The 23,667-nt window shown below is 34.6% G+C and overlaps 1 protein-coding gene across 1 annotated transcript in view; it reads left to right on the top strand.

Moving 5' to 3' along the window:
- The window catches only part of SH2D4B (SH2 domain containing 4B), a 137,381-nt gene extending 114,233 nt beyond the window's left edge, over positions 1–23,148 (top strand). The window contains exons 6-7 of the mRNA XM_074296651.1: positions 14,052–14,272; positions 22,281–23,148. Coding sequence (XP_074152752.1) covers positions 14,052–14,272; positions 22,281–22,373 — 314 coding nt within the window. The 3' untranslated portion in view covers positions 22,374–23,148. The remainder of the gene's footprint in view (positions 1–14,051; positions 14,273–22,280) is intronic.
- Positions 23,149–23,667: the final 519 nt, after the last annotated feature.

Raw genomic sequence — 23,667 nt, 5'->3', positions numbered from 1 at the left:
AGTTTATTATATTAGGTGAAGCTTCACTTGAATGAAGGTTCATATGTGGCATGGAAGTGAATTTATTCTCCAGAATAGTTTGCTTGTGAGGGTCTTTTGCACGTCCTACCAATAAGGGAAAGCTTTGAGGATGAATCAGAGGATCATGGGTCTGGGATGTCTCTTGTCCAAGAACCAGCCTACCTCAATCTAAAGAGCCTCATCATCCCAGAGTTTGATATTAGCTGATATCTATATCTATATCTATATCTAATTAACGATGGTTTGGAGAATATTGGAAGAAGCTCAAGAATCTTCAGTAATTACAAACAAAATAAACTTCAACTTCTACTTACCATTAAAACCCCCTACAATCCTCCTGATCTTTCTAGTTTTTTTATTTTTATTTTTCAAGAAATCCTTGCTTCATTAATCTTTTGATCTTGCCCATATATCTACTTATCCTCACATTGAGTGTAATGTAATTTCCTTGAAGAGAACTCTTCATTTGTGCAAAGTGTCTTATAGTAGATGCTTAATAAATATAAATTGAATTGGATTGAGTTTCTTCCTCTGTTTGCTTCCTTATTGTTTCCCCCCTCCATCAATCCATTAAAAAAAATGGATGATTGGATGATTAATTATTAAGTGATTGACTTTTATTTATGATAATTCTGACAATTAATTATGACTTAATAATTAGCCAAATATTTGCTGTTCTTCAAATAATATCAGTGGATAGAATACTGAACCTGAAGTCACAAAGACCTGAATTCAGAGGCATCATTTTTGGAAATGATGGCCAAATGCATCACCTTCTCTTAGACTGGGTATGTGCAGTTAGTAATCAGGTAAGTATGTAGGCCTAATCCAAATAGACAAATAAGAAAAAAAGAGCTGGGATATTATAGTGGCAGAAGACTCCATTTTCTTTTGGGATCATGTTAACACGGGGTTCCACACATTAATATAACTCCATTAGTTTGGGAATCTATCCTCTTTGGTCAAGATTAATGCTTCTTACTTTCTTTAAGGGTAGGGAAGAATTAACAAGAAGAGAGAAAGACAGGCGAGAGGCATTAATTTCCACCAATGAGGCAATTCCAATCTTTTTTAAGACTGGGGTTAAAAAGTAATGGATTAAGTTTTCATTTGAAAAGTTCAGCCAAAGTCTTGACTAGAAAAGATAGATACCATCTCATCTAGTACTTTGTAATTTCCTTTCTTCTTCCTCCCTCCCTTCCTTCCTCCCTTCCTTCCTCCCTTCTCCCTTCTTTCCTTCCTTCCTTCCTCCCTTCCTCCCTTCTTTCCTTCCTTCCTTCCTCCCTTCCTCCCTTCCTCCCTCCCTTCCTTCCTTCCTTCCTCCCTCCCTCTTTCCTCCCTTCCTTCCTCCCTTCCTTCCTCCCTTCCTTCCTTCCTTCTTTCCTTCCTTCCTTCCTTCCTTCCTTCCTTCCTTCCTTCCTTCCTTCCTTCCTTCCTTCCTTCCTTCCTTCCTTCCTTCCTTCCTTCCTTCCTTCCTTCTTTCCTTCCTTCTTTTCTTCTTTCCCTTTTTCTCTGTTGTTTATTATCTTATTTTTCAAGTAGCAAGGTTTTTTTTAAAAGCAATCTCTTCCTCCAATACCCAAACTTATGTAAAAGAAAACTCCACAATCTTTAATAAATAGCTATTTAATTTTATTTAAAAAATTCCTATATCGACCAGAACTGTAAAACTCTCCTATATCTTTAGTTTGTCATCCAGCAGGAAGTTAATGATCTTTTCACTTTTATTCTTTTGTATTTACTACTGTCATTGTGTTGTTCAGATTTCAAAAATCTTTCAAAATTGTTTTTCTATATAAGGATATTATCATTGCATAAATTATTCTCATTCTGTTCACTTGGTTCTGCCAAATTCATAAAGGTTTTTTTTTCTGTTTCTGCTGAAAATTGTCCATTTCATCATTTGCTGTAGCATAATAATATTTCATTAAATTCATAGACTCTAACTTGTTTATCCATTTCCCAGTAGGACCTCTCTTTAGTTTCTAATTTTTAATCTACTAAGAAAAAAGCTGTTATAAATATTTTGCATGTGTAGATCTTTTTCCTCTTTGATTTTTTTTGGAGTGTAATTCTAGTAGTAGTATGAGTGCATTGAAGGATCTAGACATTTTGGTAACTTTCTGAACATTGTTCCAAAACACTTTTGAAAATAGCTAGATCAATTACATATGTTTGTGAGAAATGATTCATCTGGACCACTCCTTTATTCCAGTCAACATTGATCAGTTTGATGTTTTTGATAAATCATACAGGAATAATTATTTAAGATTGGGTTTTATATAGTTCTTGATAGTGGACCTCAAACTTTAATATTCACTACTTATTTACCAGTTATGATGCTCACTTGTGCAATACAACAATGCTGATGATGATATCATTTTATTTCACTGAAATTTCATTTCCAAACCTAGCATGGTGAGGTACTTTGAGTATTTAAAAGTCCCCCAACTTATTTTTGTATCCCTAGGTCACTCTCTTTCCTCTAATATGAGCAGGTGGCCATCTTATGATCATCAAGAATAAGATTTATCATCTAATGAGATTCTCTTATTTGCCTTACTTCTTTCCTCTATTTGGGTATGAAGCCATATACAAGGTTCTGGGGACTAGGGGCATCTCAGGTTGTGAAGAAGATAGGAGGTTCACTTCATTAGAGGAGACCATCCATTCTCTAATAAAGTGGCATTGACTCAGAGTTCTGACTTAGTTGTTTTTCTTGCAGGTTGGGAAATTATAATTTCCACAGATTTACAATCAGTACAATAGAGTAAAGATGTCCTACTTGCCTATGCCCTTTAAAACTCCTGACTATGATATGACTAGAATCACATTAAAATGTAACTGGGAAATATTTAGTGATACAATTAAAAATACTATTATTTTGTCATTTTTTAGGTCAACATGCAACCCCTAGGAAGGCATTTCTATTTAAGTTTGATACCACTGACCTTAAATTACCCCTTTTTCCATGGCCTCTGTGATATTTTTCATTTTTCTCTTTTTTCATTTTTACCAAGCTGATCTGAGATAATGATCTGAAGAGCAAAAAATTAGGAGCTATCTAAAGCTTTATGGAATTAGTTACCCTTTAGGACCATTTTCTCTACTCCTACCATACACCACTATCCCTACTTAGTTTTATCCCCATTCCTAAGGGGTATATGTAAACAATATTATAATAGTGCATATCCTTCTTCCTAAAACTCAGTTCTCATCATGCCCCTAACTTTTTTCTTAATTAAATTTTATTTTCAAACAAAGATTTTTTTTTTTAAAATATGGTTGTGAGGTGAAACCTCAGAGTTGATTTAAACTTAATTTTCTCTAATTAGAGTATTTTTCACATATATTGATGGAGTGAATTCTTTTGAAAACTTCCTTTTCATATTTTTTGACCATTAATCAATTGGGGAAATAGTTCTTAGTCATAAATTTGAATCTGTTAATGCTGTCTGTTAGAAATGAGACTTTTATCAGAGTAATTGATAAATTTTTTCTCCTCACAATTACCTGTTTCCATTCTAATTTTTACATTAGATGTTGTTTTGGCAAAAAAAAAAAAAAAAAAAAAAACAAAAAAAAAAAAACCCAAAACAAAACAAAAAAACCCCCTCAAATCTTTTCAATTTAAATAATCAATGTCCATTTTATTTTGTGTAATCCTTTCTGTCCCTTATTGGTCATGAACTCTTCCCATATCCATATCTATGGATATGGATACATAATTTCTTCTCCTCCTTTCACAAGTAAGTTATGTTTCCTTTTGGAGAGGCAGTTTGGTAGCACAGGGGACAGAGTATAAAGCCTGGAGTAATGAAGGCTCATGTTCCTATATTTAAATTTGGCCTCAGATATTTACTAAGCAGTGTGACCTTGGGCCAGTCACTTAATCCTATTTGTTTGGATTTTCCTATCTGAAAAATCAGCTAAAGAAGAAAATAGCAACCCACTTCAGTATTTTTGCCAAGAAAAGCCCAAATGATATCACAAAGAATTGAACATGACTGAATAATGACTCATCAACAACATCCGTTTGGAATTTGTCTTGATCTCTGTAGTTATTTTGAGTAGAAATTGTCTTTCAATGTCTTCTAAGCTCTCCATTACATTATCTATAAAAAAGTAATAATTTTGTTTCCTCTTTGCAGATGCTTAATATGAGGTAAAGTATATATACTAAATTGACATGTAGCTTTCCCATCAGTTTTTATCAAATAATGAGTCTTTCCTTCAGTAATTAAGATTCTTGTGTTTAGTAAACATAGTACTATTCTTTGCTGGTTTCTGTGTATTGTGTCCCTAATTTGTTACATTGACTGATCTTTCTCTCTTTTTATATCAATAACAAATCATTTTAGTGATTACTAAATTGTAATACAATATGAAATCTGAAACTGATAAAATTCCTTCCAACCTACCTTTTTTCATTATTACCCTTGAGATTCTTGATCTTTGGTGTTATTTTCTTCTAGCTCAATAAAGCATACTTTTGGAAGATTGAATAAATAAGTTTATTTATGTATCATTGTCAGTATACTATACTGGCTTGACCTCCCAATGAGTAATTAATATTTCTTCAATTATCTAGGTCTTTATTTCTGCAAAATGCTTTTTAGTTAAATTTATGTAGTCCTTGGGTAAATCTTATTAAATCCCCCCAAATTTTATAGCTTCTGTAGTTATTTTGAATAGAAATTCTCTTTCAGTCCCTTACAGCTAGATTTTTAATGCTTACAAGATTGATGATAAATTGTGTAATATCCTGTAATTTTATTGAAATTATGAATTATTCAAATTAATTTTTAGTTGACTCCTTAGGGTTCTCTAAGCTCACCATTACAGTATGTATACAAAGTAGTAATTTTATTTCTTCTTTGCCTATGATTAATACTTCTATTTATTTTTGTCTTAATGTTATTGTTGCTATTTCTAGTATTCTATTAAATAGCAGTGGTATAAAGCAAGGTATCTTTGCTTCTGAATTTATTAGAAAGACCTCTCACATTTCTCTATTATATCTAATGTTTGCTTTTGGATTTAGATAAATAGTGTTTACTATATTGAGGAAAGGTCCATTTATTTCTATAATTTCAAGAGTTTTTAATATAAATTAGTTTGGATTTGTTAAAAGCCTTTTTAAGTATCTGATATGATTTTAAATTTAACATCATTTTATATATTTAATTTTATTTATGTTGAAACAATCATATATGCTTTTTATACACTTAAAATAAAATTATTATAAACTTAACATTCATAAGTAAAGAGTAATAAAATTAGCATTGTATATAAAGCTATGAACTTTCATTATATAGTATAGTTAATAAAGTATATATTAAATTTAATAAGCTTGTGCTTTATGTCTTTTCTGCATGTCTTTTTATTTTCTTAAATAATTTTCTCATCCTGGCATTTAATTTCTGAATTTTATATATTTTATTTTTTCCTTATAAACAGACCTTAGAAAATCTCTTCTAATGGTGTAAAACATGAAACAGACAAAAATAAACAGAGAAAGGGAGAGAATCATTTATGTTTCACAACAATGCCTTGAAGTAGGCATTGAAATATTAAAATCCCCATTGAAAAAATGAGACCTATGATTTCATTGACATAGATATCTCCTAGGTAAGAAAACTCCCCTTCCCCATTCAGTTAGTAATTTTTTTTTATGATTGATAGCCATAGATAATTTCCTCAACTACTAAGAGTCTAAGAGACTTGCTCAGGATGACACAGTCCGTATGTATTACAGTGGGATTTGGGGCTAATTAAGAATTATAATACAGCATGTCTATGGATCTGGCAGACTCAAGTTGAAAAGTTGAGTTTGAGAGATCATTGAAGGTTTAATAAGCAGGGATAAATAAAGACACTGGAGCAAAAAAAAAAAAAAAAAGTTGTCCTGGATGATTTTAAGGACACTTAGAATCCCCACAAATTGGTATTGTTATCAGAGGCAAAAGACCGGGACTGGACCATTGCTCTTTCTCATACAATATTGTTTCAGCCACTTCACTTTCTTATCCCTCCTTTTGTATGGGCTTCACTCTTTCTGTCTCTGGTCTCTCTGTGTCTCTCTTCTTCTCTGTGTCTGTCTCTGTCTCTCTGTGTGTCTTTCTGTCTCTTTCTCTGTGTGTATCTCTGCCTCTATCTTCCTGTCTCTGTCTCTGTCTTTCTCTGTGTGTTTCTATCTTTGTCTTTCTTTCTTTCTCTGTCATTTTCTCTGTTTCTCTATTTCTATCTCTCTGTGTCTTTCTCTGTCTCTCTGTTGCTCTGTTTATATCTCTTCTTTTCCCCTCTTTTTCCTCTTGTTTTCTGCCTCAACAAAAGGCAAAGACTGTGCCTTTCCTTCAGCTAAGGTGTTTGGCCAAATTAGACTCAACATTTACCCTATTGCCATTAACTGCATTATGCACAAGCAGAATAAGTAGTTCCCCTGCAACAGAAATTCTAAAATCACAGAATAGTCAAATATCAAAACTGGAAATGACCTTATGTGTCATATAGTACACCACCTACCTAAAGTATGGAGCCATTTTGTGTTTCCCCATTGCCTTTCCACATAATGTTTTTACTAGACCACAAAATTTTGAAGATACGTCTTAAAATATGTAAACTTAAAAAAAAAAACAACTCTTATTCCCCTTTTTTTGCTGCCTACTCTCAGTGTCTAGTTTCTTATAATCCTAGATCCTTCCTTTTCATCTGGTCCTAGCTAAGATTATATCCTGAAGCTGTGGGAAGGTAGAATTGTTAAGAATGTCAAACCCTAAAAATAAATGACCAAAGAGTCACAGAGGTCAGTATTCCCATGGGCAGAAAATTTAGATATTTTACTGGCTAACAGCATAATTCAAGTTAGGAAATTGCTCTGTAACCCCAGATCCCCTTTTTCATTTACTTCTGTACTTGAAATTCCAATATTAGAGAATATTCCTTTGGGAATTACAGACTTTGGTCTTAAAGATATTTTACTGACCCTTGAAAATAACCCCAATCTATTGCTGTCAACTTTTATCAATTAGAACCTTTGCTGATGGATTAATTGATAGCTAGCTGGGAATAATGGTCTGGGATATTATAGAACCTAGCATGAACACTATAGGGGGATGAAGGGATGGTGACATACAAATTCAGAAAGAAGGAAGAAAGGAGGAAACCAAGAAAAGACACTGTCTATTTATTCATTTTTCTGAGAGGTACCTCTGAGGATCAAGCCAGCAGAATAGTAGATAATGATAGATGTTTTGATGATGCTGTCATTTCTTTATTTTCTGGACCATGCTCTTTGCTTGTACAATAAATGGTATAGAAATGTTACAGAGATATCTGTGCTGTATTTATAACATCATGTTACTTCTTGGTAAAGTAGGTTTTAGAGCAATTTCTCTTTCCTTTCTCTTTTGTTCCATAAGTAATCCCTATTCTCCCTCTTTCCCTCTCCCTCCCCTTCTCCTTCTCCCTCTCCTTCTCCCTCCCCCTCTGTCTCTGTCTCTCAATCTCTCTGTCTCTGTCTCTTAGTCTCTGTCTCTCTCTCTACATCTGGCCACCATCTGGCATTACACTTGTAAGCTGAACCTCAAAATCCGTTTAGACTCTCCTCATTGGTGGAAACTGATTATTCAACTGAGTATTCATGTTGCATACCCACATTAGGCTAGCACAAAACTTAACAGAAGATATCTGATGGTCTTTTGACTTCCAGCTTTGAGGGAAAAACAACAACAACAACAACAACAAAAAAAAAAAAACATAATTCTGTAATCTTTTCATATCCCTGAAGGAAAATAAAGGTTGTAGGAAGAAGTCAACATATAAAGTAACTGCTTTAATCATGTCAGCTTTATTGTGTCCTCTTTATTGAAAGAGCAAACTCAAAGATTAGGATTGTTCTTCTTTGTGCCTCAGTTTCCTTTATTGTCCTACCTCAGTTTCCCTAATTGTCCTGTCTGTTTCCCTAAATTGTCCTATCTCAGTTTCTCTAAATTGTTTTGTCTCAGTTTCCCTGATTTTTCTGCCATAGTTCCTTGAATTGTTCTGCCCTCAATCCCCCTGGTTGCAACCCCTTTTCTGCTCATTAGGACTGAGATAATTGGGGCTGTGGAGATCTGACATTCCAAAAGGTAAGACTCCAGATGTCCTGTCTCAGATATCTAATTGGTAAACTCTATATCTCTAAGTTACAGACTTTCTGGCTCAAGTTGGACACCTCCTAAGCTCTCTCAACTTGTAAGAATTTATGGTACTAACCCCCAACCTGTAATGATCCCTGCCTGGAAATTTCCACTCTCAGTGTTCTGACTCTGTCCTTACTTTTGTCTACCCAAGCTTAGAGCCAGTATACATACTGGGAACCTCACATTCCCTGCTGGATTCTTTTGAGACAAAATCCTGATTAATCCCTGAGACCAAAAATGGATCCTTTTGGTCCCAGAAAATCTCTCTCTCTCAGAAATCCAAATAAAATATTAAAAACTCTCTATTCTCTATCTTGCCTCAGTTTCTCCAGCATTATACTTCCACCAAGTTCTGGCCATCCTCACCTCTTATGTGGGGACAGAGCACTGAATAATCAATATCCACAAATGAGAAATCTAGTGTGAATGGGATTTGAGGGATAGATTACATGTTTCTGAATATTCACATTTATTTGAAATTTTTTCTCCATACAATGAGACCAAATCTTCCTCTCTGCACCTACTATTGCTTGTTCTATCCCTTTGCTAACAAGCATCATAAGTCTACATACATTACAGACACATTATAGATAATCCTTCAAATACATATCTTTCCTTTTCCCCTCAACTCTTATAGGGCATGTTCTCAAGTCTTTACTTTGTCCTAATATTCCTCTACTGAAATCTTTTCAACTTGTCAATCAATGGCCTCTTTAGAACGCGATGCCCAAATTCAAGTAGAATCAATATTTTCAAATCAGGACAGAATACAACCAAACTATCACATCCCTCACTGTGAACTACATTTCAAAGCAGTCTAAGATTATATTAGTTTTTTTTTTTTATTTGTTTTCAGCACCATATTGATTTGTATGACATTGCAAGCCACCACCAAAACTCCTTGTTTTTTTTTTCCTTCTTCATAAAACTATTGTATAGACATAGAAAACAGAAAGATGATTTATTAGCCTAAAATATCTAGTGGATCCCTGTTTGATCTCTAAGCTTACAAATATAGAGCACTTTAGAGTTCCCAAAGCTCTTTTCTCATATCAGCTATGTGAGATTAAGAAAAGTCCTGCTTCATCTCTTTTTTTTAATTAATTTTTATAATTATACCTTTTTTTGACAGTACATAAGCATAGGTAATTTTTTTTTTTTTTTACATTATCATTATATATTACAAGTACTCCCTTCTGTTCCAAGTATTTCCCCTCCTTCCCTCCATCCTCTCCCCTAGATGGCAGGCATTCCCATACATATTAAATATCTTATAGTATATCTTAAGTCCAATATATATGTACAGAACCAAATTTTGTTGTTGTTGTTGTTGCAAAGGAAGAATTGTATTCGGAAGGTAAAAATAATCTGGGAAGAAAAACAAACAAACAAACAAAAATGCTCAGTTTACACTCATTTCCCAATGTTCCTTCTCTGGGTGTAGCTGATTCTGTCCATCATTGATCATTTGGAATTGGATTAGCTCTTCTCTATGTTGAAGATATCCACTTCCATCAGAATACATCCTCATACAGTATCATTGTTGAAGTGTATAATGATCTCCTAGTTCTGCTCGTTTCACTCAGCATCAGTTGATGTAAGTCTCTCCAAGCCTCTCTGTATTCCTCCTGTTGGTCATTTCTTACAGAACAATAATATTCCATAACCTTCCATATACCATAATTTACCCAACCATTCTTCAATTGATGGACATCCATTCATTTTCCAGTTTCTAGCCACTACGAAAAGGGCTGCCACAAACATTTTGGCACATACAGGTCCCTTTCCCTTCTTTAGTATTTCCTTGGGATATATGCTTTATCTCTTTTACAGATAAGGAAACAGGCTCAGTCAGAGAGGTTCAGTGACTTGTTCTGGTAGTAATTGTCAGGACTTGAACACAGACCTTCTAATTGAAAGAACTGTGTTATTTCCACTATTCCATGTTGCCTCCTATTTTTCTAGGCTCTCTCCTTGGCAAGTTACAGATGCCTTTTCAAAATAGTATGTGTCATGTGTAGTCCTATATGCAGGAACCATCATGGATAGTCCTGACCTTGAGTACAACTTGATCTGGGGAGACTAAAATGAATACATGAAGTTTCCCTGAGACCCTTGTGATAAGACAGCTATTGCAAAGAGGTCTCATAGCCTTCAATAGCTGAGCCTGTTTCAAAGGATTACCAGTCTTGAAAACCGCCAATTTCCTCCTCCTTTAAGCTCTTTGTGGAAATACCTTTAAGAGATTAGTAGGAATTGTCTAGAGGATGGAGAGAACAGACTTTGAAATTCTGTTTGCAGATAATAATTCCAATTAATACCTGAACCACCAACAATCAAAGGGTCCAGGATTCTAAACCTCTTAGCAGAGCCTTGGGGTGAGAGCAAAGTTTCCTGACTTGAGTTCAAACAATTTTCAAATGTTCATGCAGTGTTTCCACAGATGTTGTTTATTTCTCCTCAGCAGTCTCAGGAGTGAGCAATCTTTCTCTCTCTCTCTTTCAGCCATCATGAGAATTATACAGTGTTTTGAAAGGGTGGGAAAAAAAAAGTTTTCATTGCTTTAATTACCAACCACTGAAGATTTAGATTTAGAAAGAATAAAACAAACAAACAAACACAGGAAGAAAAGAGGTTCTTAGAAGTTGTTAATAGCTTTGGGTTAGCATAGGTGAAGAAACCAGCTGGCTGGTAATTTATTAGTGGATCATTAGGTAGAGAGAGGAATGAAAAGAACTTTTAAGCAATATGTACCATTTTATAAAATCACAAATTTTTAGAGTCGAAAAGGATACTTCCCTTCATTTACTAGGTGAGAAAACCAAGATTTGGGACAAAACTTCTTTGGGACAAAAATTCTTAATCTATGATTTGTGACCTCTTTTTTTTTTCTTTTTCTTTTTTTGGTTGTAAATTTTGATTAACATTTCAATATAATTGATTTTCTTTGTAATCCTATGTATTTTATCTTATGTATTAAAAAATGTGCTGAGATTCATCAGATTTTTGATGGGATCCATGATGTAAAGAGAGTTAAGAATCCCTCTCCCAGAGTTATAAAATGACTTATCCTACATTATATATCTGATATGATAAAATATAATACCCTATATTATAAAGGAGCTAGGTCAAAAGCTCTAGTCTTCTTTTCTCTCCATTAAATTCTCTTTTCTAGAACATAATGTGAAATCCTTCTTATCTAACCAATGTTTCTGGAAATGGGACACTAGCTGACTTGTCCCAGAGAGTCTTGTAAAAAGCTGATTCTCTTTGGCTTTCTATTGATTAATTTATTGTGATGTTTGACCATTCTGAGGCTTTGTCAGAAGCAGGACTTAGTGTCTTATAAAGAGAGAGGGTAAACAGCAGTCACAGGAAGACATGGATGAAAGCTTAGTGGGAAATCTGGCTATGGGTATGTTAAAATGTCTCTACTCAACCCCTGGGCTAGTTAGGGGGCTGCATGGTTGCCAGAACAAATAGTTTTGATTTGGGAACTTAGGACACTGCATGAGACCCTAATTTATGGCTTCATTCAAGCCAAAGGGTCCTGTCAATGATTTGTCACTATGTGATTTGAGCCCTTTTCTACTTCTCTTCTCTCAAACTGACTTGGTCTCATTGATCTTTCCTCAGGGCATTTTGGCATATACTTTCTTTGTGTATCTGTGATCTTGTGTAGAGGGAGAAAACATCTCTGTCAATAAAAATTTTATCTAATGTTCAAGGCCAGTTCAAATACTATTCTATGAAGGTTTTCCAGATTCCCAATAGGACATAATCTTCTCTTCAATTCAATTCAATTTGACAAAATACCCCCTATCTATATCTATCTACCTCTCTAGCCATCATCTATCTCTTTTTATCTATCTATCCATCCTCTCTCTCTCTCTCTCTCTATCCACCATTAATCTATCTATTATTTATTATCTATCCACCTACCTATGCATCTATCATCCTCTCATTAGATCTATGACTTCCTTTGTTACTTTCATGTGAGGAAAATAGTACAAAGGATTATTATCTTCATTTAGAGATGAACTATGGTCTAGAGAGGTTAAAGGTGCCTAAAGTTAAACAGCTAGCTAGTAGTAGCAGATGTTAAATCTAGGAAATAGAAGAGCCTTTTATTTGTGGTAAAATTGAGTTTTAGCTAGACACTCAGTGTTTGTTTAAACCATAATCCACAAGGGAGATGCCTATAATGGCCACATTCATTGTTACTATTAATCATTTTACAAGAACACACCTCTCTGGTCTGTCATGTGAATAGCTAACAACAGAAAAGGAGAGATAGGAAGAAATAGATGAAGCATTTAATGGAGAGAAGAAATAGAAGAAAAAAGGAAAGGAGAAGAATAAAACAGGGCAGTTGAAAAATAATGAAGGGAATATGTGAGGATGTTTTTGAAAATGAATTAGAGCAGACAAGTGAAAAATTTGAAAGATCTCTGTAAGAATGTCACTTTAATTTTTCAGTTATTACACCTTTCTTTCAGGAATATCCTTATCAATCAGGACTCAGCAACCTTGATTTAGAAATCATTCCATTCCAAACACTAGAACTTCCTGCTATCCCTACAAGAACCCTTCTCTGGGGGATGGTCATCATGACATTAGAATGCTCAGTGGAAACAATGAATGACAAGATTCCTTTCCAACTACTCAAATTTCATTTCTTGCCCTGCAGCATACCTTAAGGACATACTATGGTTAAAAGAATGCCAGGAAGAATACATGAAAGAGGTCTTGAAATTGGGATTTTAGGTGGGAGTCATGCTTTAAGTGAAGTTTGAACTAAATGACTTTTTCCAGATCTGGGATATTCTGGTTGTAGGTTGTTTGGTTCATCCTTCTAATTGATGCTGGAGTCTCTTCTATAGAAGCCCTAAGAGGAAATAATCACATCATGTGTAGGTAACAGAGAAAACATGAATAAACATTTTTGCATTAGTTACCAAAGTGGTTAATGAGCCCCGAAAAGTTAATACTGAAACACAAGCATTGAAGTTGTTCCCAAAAGGCCTTATTGAGTTTTTACATTGTCCTATAAAGAAGTAAAGGGCAGAGCCCAGTCTTCTTATGTAGTAAAATATTTTAATAGGAACTGTACTATTTTATATACATGCATACATACATACATATATACATATATAGGGATACTTTGAGAATCTTGGATTCACTTTTATTTGCTTGTGAAGAAAATATTTATGAAGTTCATGAGTGAGGTACAGTAGGTAAAGCACTGTTTTCAGAGTTAAAGGACTGTGTTCATATTTCACCTTTGACACTTGCTACCTGGATGACTGAGCAAATCAATTAAACCAAACTCTCTGGGTCTCAGTTTCCTCCTATGTAAAATGACTAGCTGGAATTTTAAATTCCTTGAAATCTCAAATATATGATCTTTACAGAGTAAAGAAAATTGCTTGGGAGTGATTTTATTACTTAAGGAAACAGAATATTCAGGTATCTGGTACTAAACTGATAATTGACCCAATAATTACAAATCATTTGAATGTGTTCATTAAAACAATCCCTCGGTCTGTAGAGGAAAACAAAACTTTATGAGTCTAGGTCAAATTATTGTGTGTAATTAAGAGCAATAAAATTGTCTTTTTAGAAAATATCCTATAATTCAGACAATGTTTGTCCCACCTCATTTGTTCAAGCTAGTGAGGTTAAATTTAGGCTCTCATTGTAGTTCTTGGTAGCAGTGTATACAGTAGTGTATACAATGTATACACTATATTGTATACACTATATTGTATACAGTAGTGTATACAATGTATATAGTCTCTCAGTATTTGTTATTGAAGTTGCTGACAGCAATGTTGTTTCTTGTAGGGATCATTAGCCGAGAAGATGCAGAAGACCTTCTGTCAAACATGACTGAGGGGGCATTTCTGATTCGTGTCAGTGAGAAAATTTGGGGCTACACCCTCTCCTACCGCCAGCAGCATGGGTTCAAGCACTTTCTTGTGGATGCATCAGGGGATTTTTATAGCTTCCTGGGAGTGGATCCAAACCGCCATGCAACTCTCACAGATCTTATTGATTTTCACAAGGTATCCATTCTGGGAGTCATGGACATGAACACTTGGCTGATGGGTGAGGTCAGAGATAGTCATTTCAGAATCATCATGGTGACTAGGATCAAGCCAGAGGTGTTGTATAATGAGTATGATTGAGAGATGTAATGACATAAGGTCCATCAGGGCAACTCCTAACAGAAAGACCCCAACCCCAGTTCTCAGCCCCATTCTTCTTGGTAACATTCCTTATTATCTTCCTCTGGGGAATATTTCTGATTCAAAAATCATCTCTCTGGGATTTACCTACATTCCCTTTTGTTTTCTCTTAAGAACAACAAAGAGAAAAGTGAAATAATAGGTTGCTTATAAGTTTGCTCTTTATAGGAAAAATTCCCCATTCTCAGGATAGCAGCCATAATACTTGAAAACTGTCCTTAATACATTTTATTTGAAAAGTTACCTAGTTACATCCATTTTCCCACAGGAACACCATTTAATAAAAGGAAATCATGGAGAGTTAGTGGAACTCCATTTTTCAAGCATCGTCCAAACATCTTCCTGGACTTGCTTGTGGCCTAGCACCATGCAAGGAGTTTCTGTCACATGAGAGGACACATAGCCTGGGTCTTTAAGTATCTTTCATTTCTAGACCTGCCCCAACCTCCTGTTAATTGGTATAAGATAGGTATAAAATAATCATAAATGCTTTCCCTAATTAAATTGAAAGATCATTTTTCATATAAGTGGCCCCTTAATTAACTAGTTTCTCATTTTCAGGGCTTGGGTTCCATTCATTGACATTCCTTTGAATATAGGAAAATCAATATCAATATCAAAATATATATATGTGTGTGTGTGTGTGTGTGTGTGTGTGTGTGTGTGTGTGTGTATACACACACATAAGCCCAGATGTACTCCCAGTTAACAGTATGTGCTAATTTTAACAAACTTTCTTTTCTAAGGATTATTATCCATTTAATGAACTGGGGTTTAACAGGCCAATGTACCTGTCTGAGTTGCTTCACATTGCAATTTAAATATTCTAATGATGTCCTGTCTCCCAGAAGGTCAATTCTGGACACTTGACATGTTCGTGCCAAAAGTGGCTCCAAAATGTACTTTGTCAGAAACCCTGGAGCCTTTAAAAATCAGCTGCCTAAGCAAAACGGAGGCTATGGAAATGAGGAACAGAATTTCCTTACTGCCCCATTGCAGTCTTTTTTTCCATATGAAACTTCTTCAGGTTAGCTCCCTAAGGGAACTGAAACTGCAGGGAAGCCAGAGGGAGACAGGACCTAATCAACTAAATGGGATTGGGGCCAGAACAGTGGAGTTAGCTCCACTGCTGGAGCTTTTGACAAAGTGCCCCTGAATTCTGGCCTGGATTCAAGCCCTAGTGGCCCAACCTATAATTTCCCCTACAGTTCCAATTATCAGCCTGACATAAAAATAAGGCTCCTTAGAAGTTGCTTAAGACTGCTCTTTCCCCAAGTATGTTCAGATAGATCTATTATTGAACTGGGTTTAGTCTTAAAGAACATGTGATTAATTTATTCATTCAATATATAAAAAATACATTTGTTGTTATTGTGAAGACCTGAGGTTTCATGGATGCAGGGATTTCAGGTGAGACAACTTCCTTTATCAGAGCAGACTGGCTACTGCTCTGAGACTTAGCGTCACCTGTGACCACTGAGAGATCAACTGATTTGCACAGGGTCATACTACCTGGATATTGCATATAGAGGTCTTAAATGTAGACCTCCTGACTCTGACTCTTAGGCCAGCTTTCTATTCATGATGCTAGGCTACCTCTTACTACACATAAGTGTGTGTGTGTGTGTATGTGATATATATACATATAAGCATATATACATATACAGCACCACTTCTCACAATACTCTTAGGACATGTCTCTCACTCTGTATATGTGTGTGTGTGTGTGTGTGTGTGTGTGTGTGTGTGTGTATATATATGTGTGTGTGTGTATAGACACACATGTGTGTCTATATATACATACAAATATATGTACAAAAACACACAAATGTAGTATAGAATTATATATAGTAGATATTTATCTTTTATGGTATACTTATGCATTTACATGTATATATTTATATACACATATATACATATAGCAAATATATGCCTATATATACATATATTACCTCCCATTAAAAAGCTAAGTATATATGTACATATACATTGTATATATGTATATATATGTATATATATACATATATATATATATATATATATATATATATATATATATATATATATATATATATATATATATATATATATATATATATATGTATATATAATCTATACATAAGTATACAGAGTACTTAGGCCTGGAGTCAGGAAGGTCTGAGTTCAAATTTGATCTCAGATACTAAATGTGTAACTCTGGGCAAATCACTCAATCCTGTTTACTCAGTTTCTTCATTTTGAATTGGAGGAGAAAAAGGAAAATTACTCTAATATCTTTGACAAGAAAACCCAAATAGTGCTCAAGAAAAGTTGGGCACGATGAAAAGCAACTAAACAAAAATAAAGGTAGATAAAACATTAGATTTGAAGTCAGCAAGATCACCAGTACAAAGCTAGTCTCAAATACTTAAAGAGTCTGGATAAGTCATTTAAGTTCTGTTTACAGGGCATCTATGTTTTTACAATGGATAAAGTACCAGGTCTGGAATTAGGAAAACTCATCTTTCTGAATTCAAATCTGACCTCATTTACTAGCTATACTATCCTGAGAAGATCACTTAATCTTCTTTGCCTCAGTTTTCCCATTTGTAAGGAAAGCATCAAATTGCTGTAATGTCTTTGCCAAGAAAGCTTCAAAATGGAAGCCATTGAGTTAGATAGACATGTGTTAAAAATGACTGAAAACATACTACATATATACACACACAGAGTGCACACATGCGCGTGCACACACACACACACACATATATATATATATATATATATATATATATATATATATATATATATATATATATATATATATATATATATATATATATATATATATATACACACTTTCTCTTTCCAAGTCTTTCCAAGTTTTCTGGGAGCCTCTAGCTCATCATTTCTTATAGCATAATAACATTCCATCACAATCATATTCCACAAAATTGTTCAGCCATTTTTCAACTGATGTGTATCCTCTCAATTTCCAATTCCTTGCCACCAGAAAAACAACTTAAGATATTTGGGCATGGTGATAGAGTCAATTTGATGAGGTTTAAGTCCCTTGGATTCCCGGTCAGGAAACCAAAAATGGTAAGGTTTGAATCCCCTAAATTCCTGGTGGTGATGAGGTTAGTGGCAATAAGAGAGTTGTTAAAATCCCCTTTTAATTGGCTGCAGGTTTAAAGTGAAATAATTCACTTATTCCCAAATTAATTGCAAAATGAAAGTTTATTGTTGGATAGAAACCAGTTTGCTAAGAGAATGACTTCTATAGTGGCAAAGACCTATTGGGGAGATGGAATTTGGTGCTGAGAATGCTCATCAGACAGGGTTCTAGCAAATTGCTTGGGCCTTCTGCAAGGAGCTAAGCCAAAAGAAGCTGTTATGGGCATCCTGATGTGGGGCTGGGACAGCCTGAGTTGATCAGACCAGGGTTTCTCAATTGAATGAGAATTTAGAATTTCAAAAACATCTATGGGAGTTGATTTGCCCTTGAATAGTATTGCTTCTCTTATCCTGGGAAAATGGGCTTTCTCTAGACTTCTTGGAGCCTGGGAGATCCTGATCTCTGAGATCAAAAAAGGGACAACAGAATTTAGTAATAATCTTAAAGGGAACACAGCTTCAGTAAAGGGAACAGTTTCCCTCCTTCAAATTCAGAACAGTATATCAATAGTACATGAAAGTCTAGATTTTCCTACATCCCCTCCAACATTTGTCACCTTTTCTGCCTTATTAACCAATCTAATAGATGTGAAGTAGTAACTCAGGATTGTTTTAATATGAATACCTCTAATCAGTAATGATTTAGAATTCCTATCTGTCAAGTTCTGATCATCTCTCAGTTGTAATCCTTCTCTGGGAGGAGGTTTCTTTTCTCTGTGAATCTTTTTCTCTGTCCTCTTCACTTTCGAATCCACAGGATGTCTTCTCCTTGATCCAATCCAGAACTGACTTTACAGACTCTAACTTCTTCTTTTATCCTCCCAGAGAATGGGCGTGGAATAACTCAGGGGCTTGTGGGAGAAATACTTCAACCAATGAACTTGCTCCTCTTAAACATGTAAGCTCCTCCTCAGAAGTTCAAAGGGATAAAACTCCCCTTAAAGACCAGAACTAGATAATTGTTAAGTAACAATTTAGCACTTAGTAGAACCTAATATCTCATTATCTCATTAGCACTTAGTAAGAACCTAACACCTATTTATATGCCTATAGATAGATATAAACAGTTTTGATTACTTCATCTGAAAACTGGTCACTTTTTTGATCATTTATCCATTGGAGAATGGCTTTAATTTTTTATAAATTTGACTTATTTTTCTATATATTTGAGAGATTAAAACTCTATTAGAGGAATTTATTTCAATATTTTTTATATTTATAATTGCCACCTCTATTTCCCTCCTATTTATTCTATATCTCTCTCCTTTCACCCTGTCCATCCTCAAAAGTGTTTTCCTTCTAACTGCCTCCCCCAATTTGTTCTGCCTTCTGTGAACATGACTCCCTTTTTCTTATCCCCTTCCTGTCCTACTTTGCTCTAGGATAAGATAGATTTCTATACACAATTGACAATGTATATTGTTCTTTCTTTAAGCTTATTCTGATGAGAGTAATTTTCAAGCCTTTCCCAAGGCCTCTTCCATCTCCCTCTCCAGTGTCTCAGCTTTTTCTTGCCTCTTTTAGGTGAGATAATTTCTCCCATTCCACCTCTCTCTTTGTCTCAGTGCACTCGATTTTCACACCTTTTTATCTTATTTTTAAAGATATCTTATTAGACCTGAGCCCTCTGTTTATATAACTCCTATCTGACCTAAGAAAAAGTTCTTATGAAGTACAAGCATCATTCTCCCATGAAAAAATATAAATAGTTTAACCTTATTAAATCCCTTATGATTTCTCTTTCCTATTTACATTTTTATGCATTTCTTGAGTGTTGTATTTGGAAGTCGTTTTCTTTCAACTCTGATCTTTTTATCAGGAATGCTTAGAAGTCCTCTATTTCATTGATATCCATTTTTCCTAACTGAAGGATTAAACTCAATTTTTGCTGGGTAGGTGATTCTGCTTGCAATCCTACCACTTTTGCCATTCTGAATATAATTTTTCAAGACCTCTGATGTTTTAATGTCGAAGTTACTAAAATTTTTGTTATTCCAACTATAATTCTATGATACCTGAATAATTTCTTTCTCACTGTTTGCAATATTTTCTTGTTGACCTAGGAGCTTTGGAATTTAGTTATAATATTTCTAAGAGTTTTCATTTGGGGATCTTCTTTCAGGAGGTGATTTAGTAGATTCTTTCAATTTCCATTTTATCATCTGGTTCCAGAATATAATTTCTATTGTTTGCTCATTATCCCAGTTTATTTCTTGACTTTTCATTCTTTGCTAAAGTGGAACTGTTATTCCAGAATGTAGGGTGCACTGTCCTAAGTTTAGGGGCTTTGTACAATTTGAACAATTTTCTTGATAATTTCATGAAAGATTAAATCTAGGCGCTCTCTCGCTCTCTCTCTCTCTCTCTCTCTCTCTCTCTCTCTCTCTCTCTCTCTCTCTCTCTCTTTCTTTTTTGATCGAGGCTTTTAGGAAGCCTAATAATGTTTGCATTGTCTCTCCTGGATCTATTTTTCAGATCAGTTGGTTTTGTAAGGAGATATTTCACATTGACTTTTATTTTTCATTCTTTTGACTTTGCTTTATTATTTCTTTGTATCTTGTTGAAGCGTTAGCTTTTATTTGCTCAATTTTTATTTTTAAGGAATATTTTCTTCAGTGAGCTTATATTTCCTTTTCCATTTGGCCAATTCTATATTTAGGAGCTCTTTTATTCAGTGAATTTTTGTGCCTTTTTTTTTCAATTGGTCAATTCTGCTTTTTGAAGGAGTTTTTCTCTTCAGTGAATTTCTGTATGTTCCTTTCCATTTGGACAATTCTATTTTTAAGATGTTATTTTCTTCAATAGTTTTTTTTTCTTATGTGCCCTCTTTACCAAGCTGATTACTCTTTGACATGATTATCTTGCATTCCTCTTATCTTTTTTTCTGTCTCTCTTACTAGATTCTCAAAATACTTTTTGAATTCTTCCATGGTCTGAGAGCAATTTATATATACTTTTGGAGGCTTTGGATGCAGAGTTTTTGACTTTGCTATCTTCTGAGTTTGTTTTGATCTACCTTGTGAAAATAGTAACTTTTTATATTCAGAATTTTTTCTATAGTTTGCTTATTATTCTAGCTTATTTCTTGACTTCTAACTCTTTCCTAAAGTGAAGTTCTTATTCCAGAGTGAAGGATTCACTATCCCAAGCTTTAGAGGTTTTGAATATTTATTTTCAGAGATACTCATAGGGACCTGTAAGTTTTCAGTTTTTCCAAGATGATGTGTTTATTACTCTCCCAGACAGTGGGTACTCTGGTTTGTGGTCAATCCATATGCACTCTTTTCTGCCCTGGAACTGTGACAAGGATCTGCACTCAATATGTGACTACAAGTTCTGGTATGTTAGTATTGTTCCTTGCTTTGGGACTGCCACTTAGGACTGTGATCCAGATCTGAGTATGTGTGAAACAGCAGAGTTCTGTCCCTAGTACTAACAAAAAGATCCCTGTAATTTCCTTCTGACCAGTTGTTTAACCCCCTTATTTTCTGTGAACTGAGAGTTCCAGAAGCAGCCGCTAATGCTGATTCAGTCACTTGCAAGGCTTATTCTTGATTTTCTGGAGCCTGGTCTGCACTTGCACAGCCTGCATTGGACAGCACTCCACTCTCACCCCAGAGCAACAGATCTTTCCTTCCAGCTTTCTTAGTGGTCCTAGGCCAGAAAAATATTTTATCCTGTTCTTTTGTGAGTTCTACCACTCTAGATTTTGTTTAGGGTGGAATTTACATGTGTTTAGAAGGGCTTGGGGGACATCTTAGGTGAATCCCTGAATTTTCTTCATTATTTTAGCTCTGTCCTATATTTCGGAGGCCAAATTTGAAATCAGGTGTGTTCTGACTTCAGGTCCAGTGCTGTACCACCAGGTATCTGGGAGAGACTGAAAATTTGAATTCAACTGAAAATGAGGAAATATCTGTTATCAAGTATTTGAAAAGCTATCACATGGAAGAGAGTAGATATGAAAGACTAGAAAGAATTCTGGACTTGGATCTAGGAAAGTCTGGGTTTAAATCCCACATTGAACACTTGCTAGATAAATGATTTTGGGCAAGTCACAATATCTGAATTTCTCTTTCCTCATCTGAAAAGAGGGATATCTGCAATATCACTTACTCTTCAGGTTTATTGTGCAGTTAAAATAATATAATCATGTATGTAAGGTGCTTTGCCAACCTTAAAGAATTATGTAACTATGATCTATTATTTTGTGGAAGAGAGATTTTAACTTTTTTGTTTTGTTACAATGAGAAAAATAAGAACCATTTCAGGAAGGTATTTTTTTTTGTTGTTGTTGTTGTTTGTTTAAAATAAAAAAAAAACCTTTCTAATAACTGTTCTATAACAGAATGAGAGACATTATAATAATAGTCTCCTTAGATGTGTCTAAGAAAAAATTGAATGATCACTTTTCTCCAATGCTTGGCACATAATAATCACTTAATAAATGATTTTTCATTCATTGATTCATTCATTCTTATTCTAGAGTCATTCCTGTTCTAAATGGGAACTTAGTCTTGTTGCCTTCAAAAATCTTTTCTAATTCTAAGTCTTTGAATTCATGAACTCTTGAACTCTTGAACTCCATCTCTCAGAAAACAGCACACTTCAGTTGCCATAGGTTAACTAGACATTCCCTTCTATTAATCTCATTTTTTCCTTTTTTCAGGAGGAAATCATCACAGTGTCAGGTGGAGAGTTACTGCAGAAACCCTGTGGACAGAGAGACAATCCGCCAGACTACCACATGCTATTTGATTGACTTTCTTCCATGGAACAGGCCTTTATTAGATTCCTCAATCACCTTCATCCAAGACCTTCCCAATATCCCTTACTTCATACCCACATAAGTTGGGCATCTGAAGGAATGGTTAAATTTTATAAGCTTGTTCTTTTCCAAATTCAACAAATGGCAGCCAGTAATATCTCCTAATGATTTAGTACCTACTTAGCATTAAGGAAAGTCACCCAAATCACATCCTAGGTACTCAATTATTATGATTATTTTAAATTTGAAATCAATTTATTGAAAGTATAAAAATATGACTTCAGTGTATGTTCACGAAGCTGGTAGTTTCATCACCAGGTATTAAATGACAGGTATTAAAAAAGCATTGGGGCATATAGAATGCTGGATAAGAATTCAGGAAGATCTGGATTCAAATCCTACCTTTGGTATTCACTGTGTGGCTATGGATCATTTTTTAAACTTCTCTAAACCTCATTTTTCTAACCTGTAAAATAATGTTTCTTTCAGTTCTAAATCCATGATCCTCTAAACCCTGGATCTTAATGGTCAGACTATTTACTAGTTATCTTCCACTACCTGTTCTATTTTCTTTGTATCTTTTCTACGAAGGCGAATTTGTATTATTTGAGCTCATAATGTCTTGGATTCTGTAATCAGTTTTTTGAATGTAAGCTCCTTGAGAGAAGTGAATGTTTCACTTTTGCTTTTGTCCTTTTGTCCTTAGTTGCCTGGCACAGTTCCTGGAATGTGAAGTATATATTTAATAAACACTTGCTCACTGAAACAACAGTTGTATTGTTTCCTACAGATTTGTCCAAGTGCTTAAATGTGTAATTGAGAATATTCTCTGATTGTTCATGGGATACATTATGTTAAAAGGTATAATCTCTTTGTTTTCTGGAACACTGCCTTTGTTTCTTTATTAACATTATCACATGTGATTTCATAACTTTTCTGGGCTTAATCCAATTATCTGCATAGACAAAGTGCACATGGGGGAGAAGGGAGAAAATCACATGCTTTATTTTCATTCTTTAATGAATGAATCTCTTGCTCATCAGTGTAGGTGAGACCTCTGATACAGATTGAAATCCCTCCACATCTTCTTTATCTTATGCAATTCTTATCCATATGTTTTCATTAATGACCTGAAGAGGCTCTGCCCTAATACATCCCAGATTTTTGTCTGGATCTCTGAATGCCCCCAGGGCTAACCAGCTGTTTACTCTCATTCTCATCACATCACCAGATTTTGCTATGTATGCACAAGAAAGCATTATGAAATACATGACTGAAGATCTAGCTT

Source organism: Sminthopsis crassicaudata, chromosome 2 (assembly GCF_048593235.1).
Source record: "Sminthopsis crassicaudata isolate SCR6 chromosome 2, ASM4859323v1, whole genome shotgun sequence".
NCBI lineage: Eukaryota > Metazoa > Chordata > Mammalia > Dasyuromorphia > Dasyuridae > Sminthopsis > Sminthopsis crassicaudata.
Note: the sequence above shows the minus strand (reverse complement) of the source record. Positions and strands in the feature narration are given on the sequence as shown.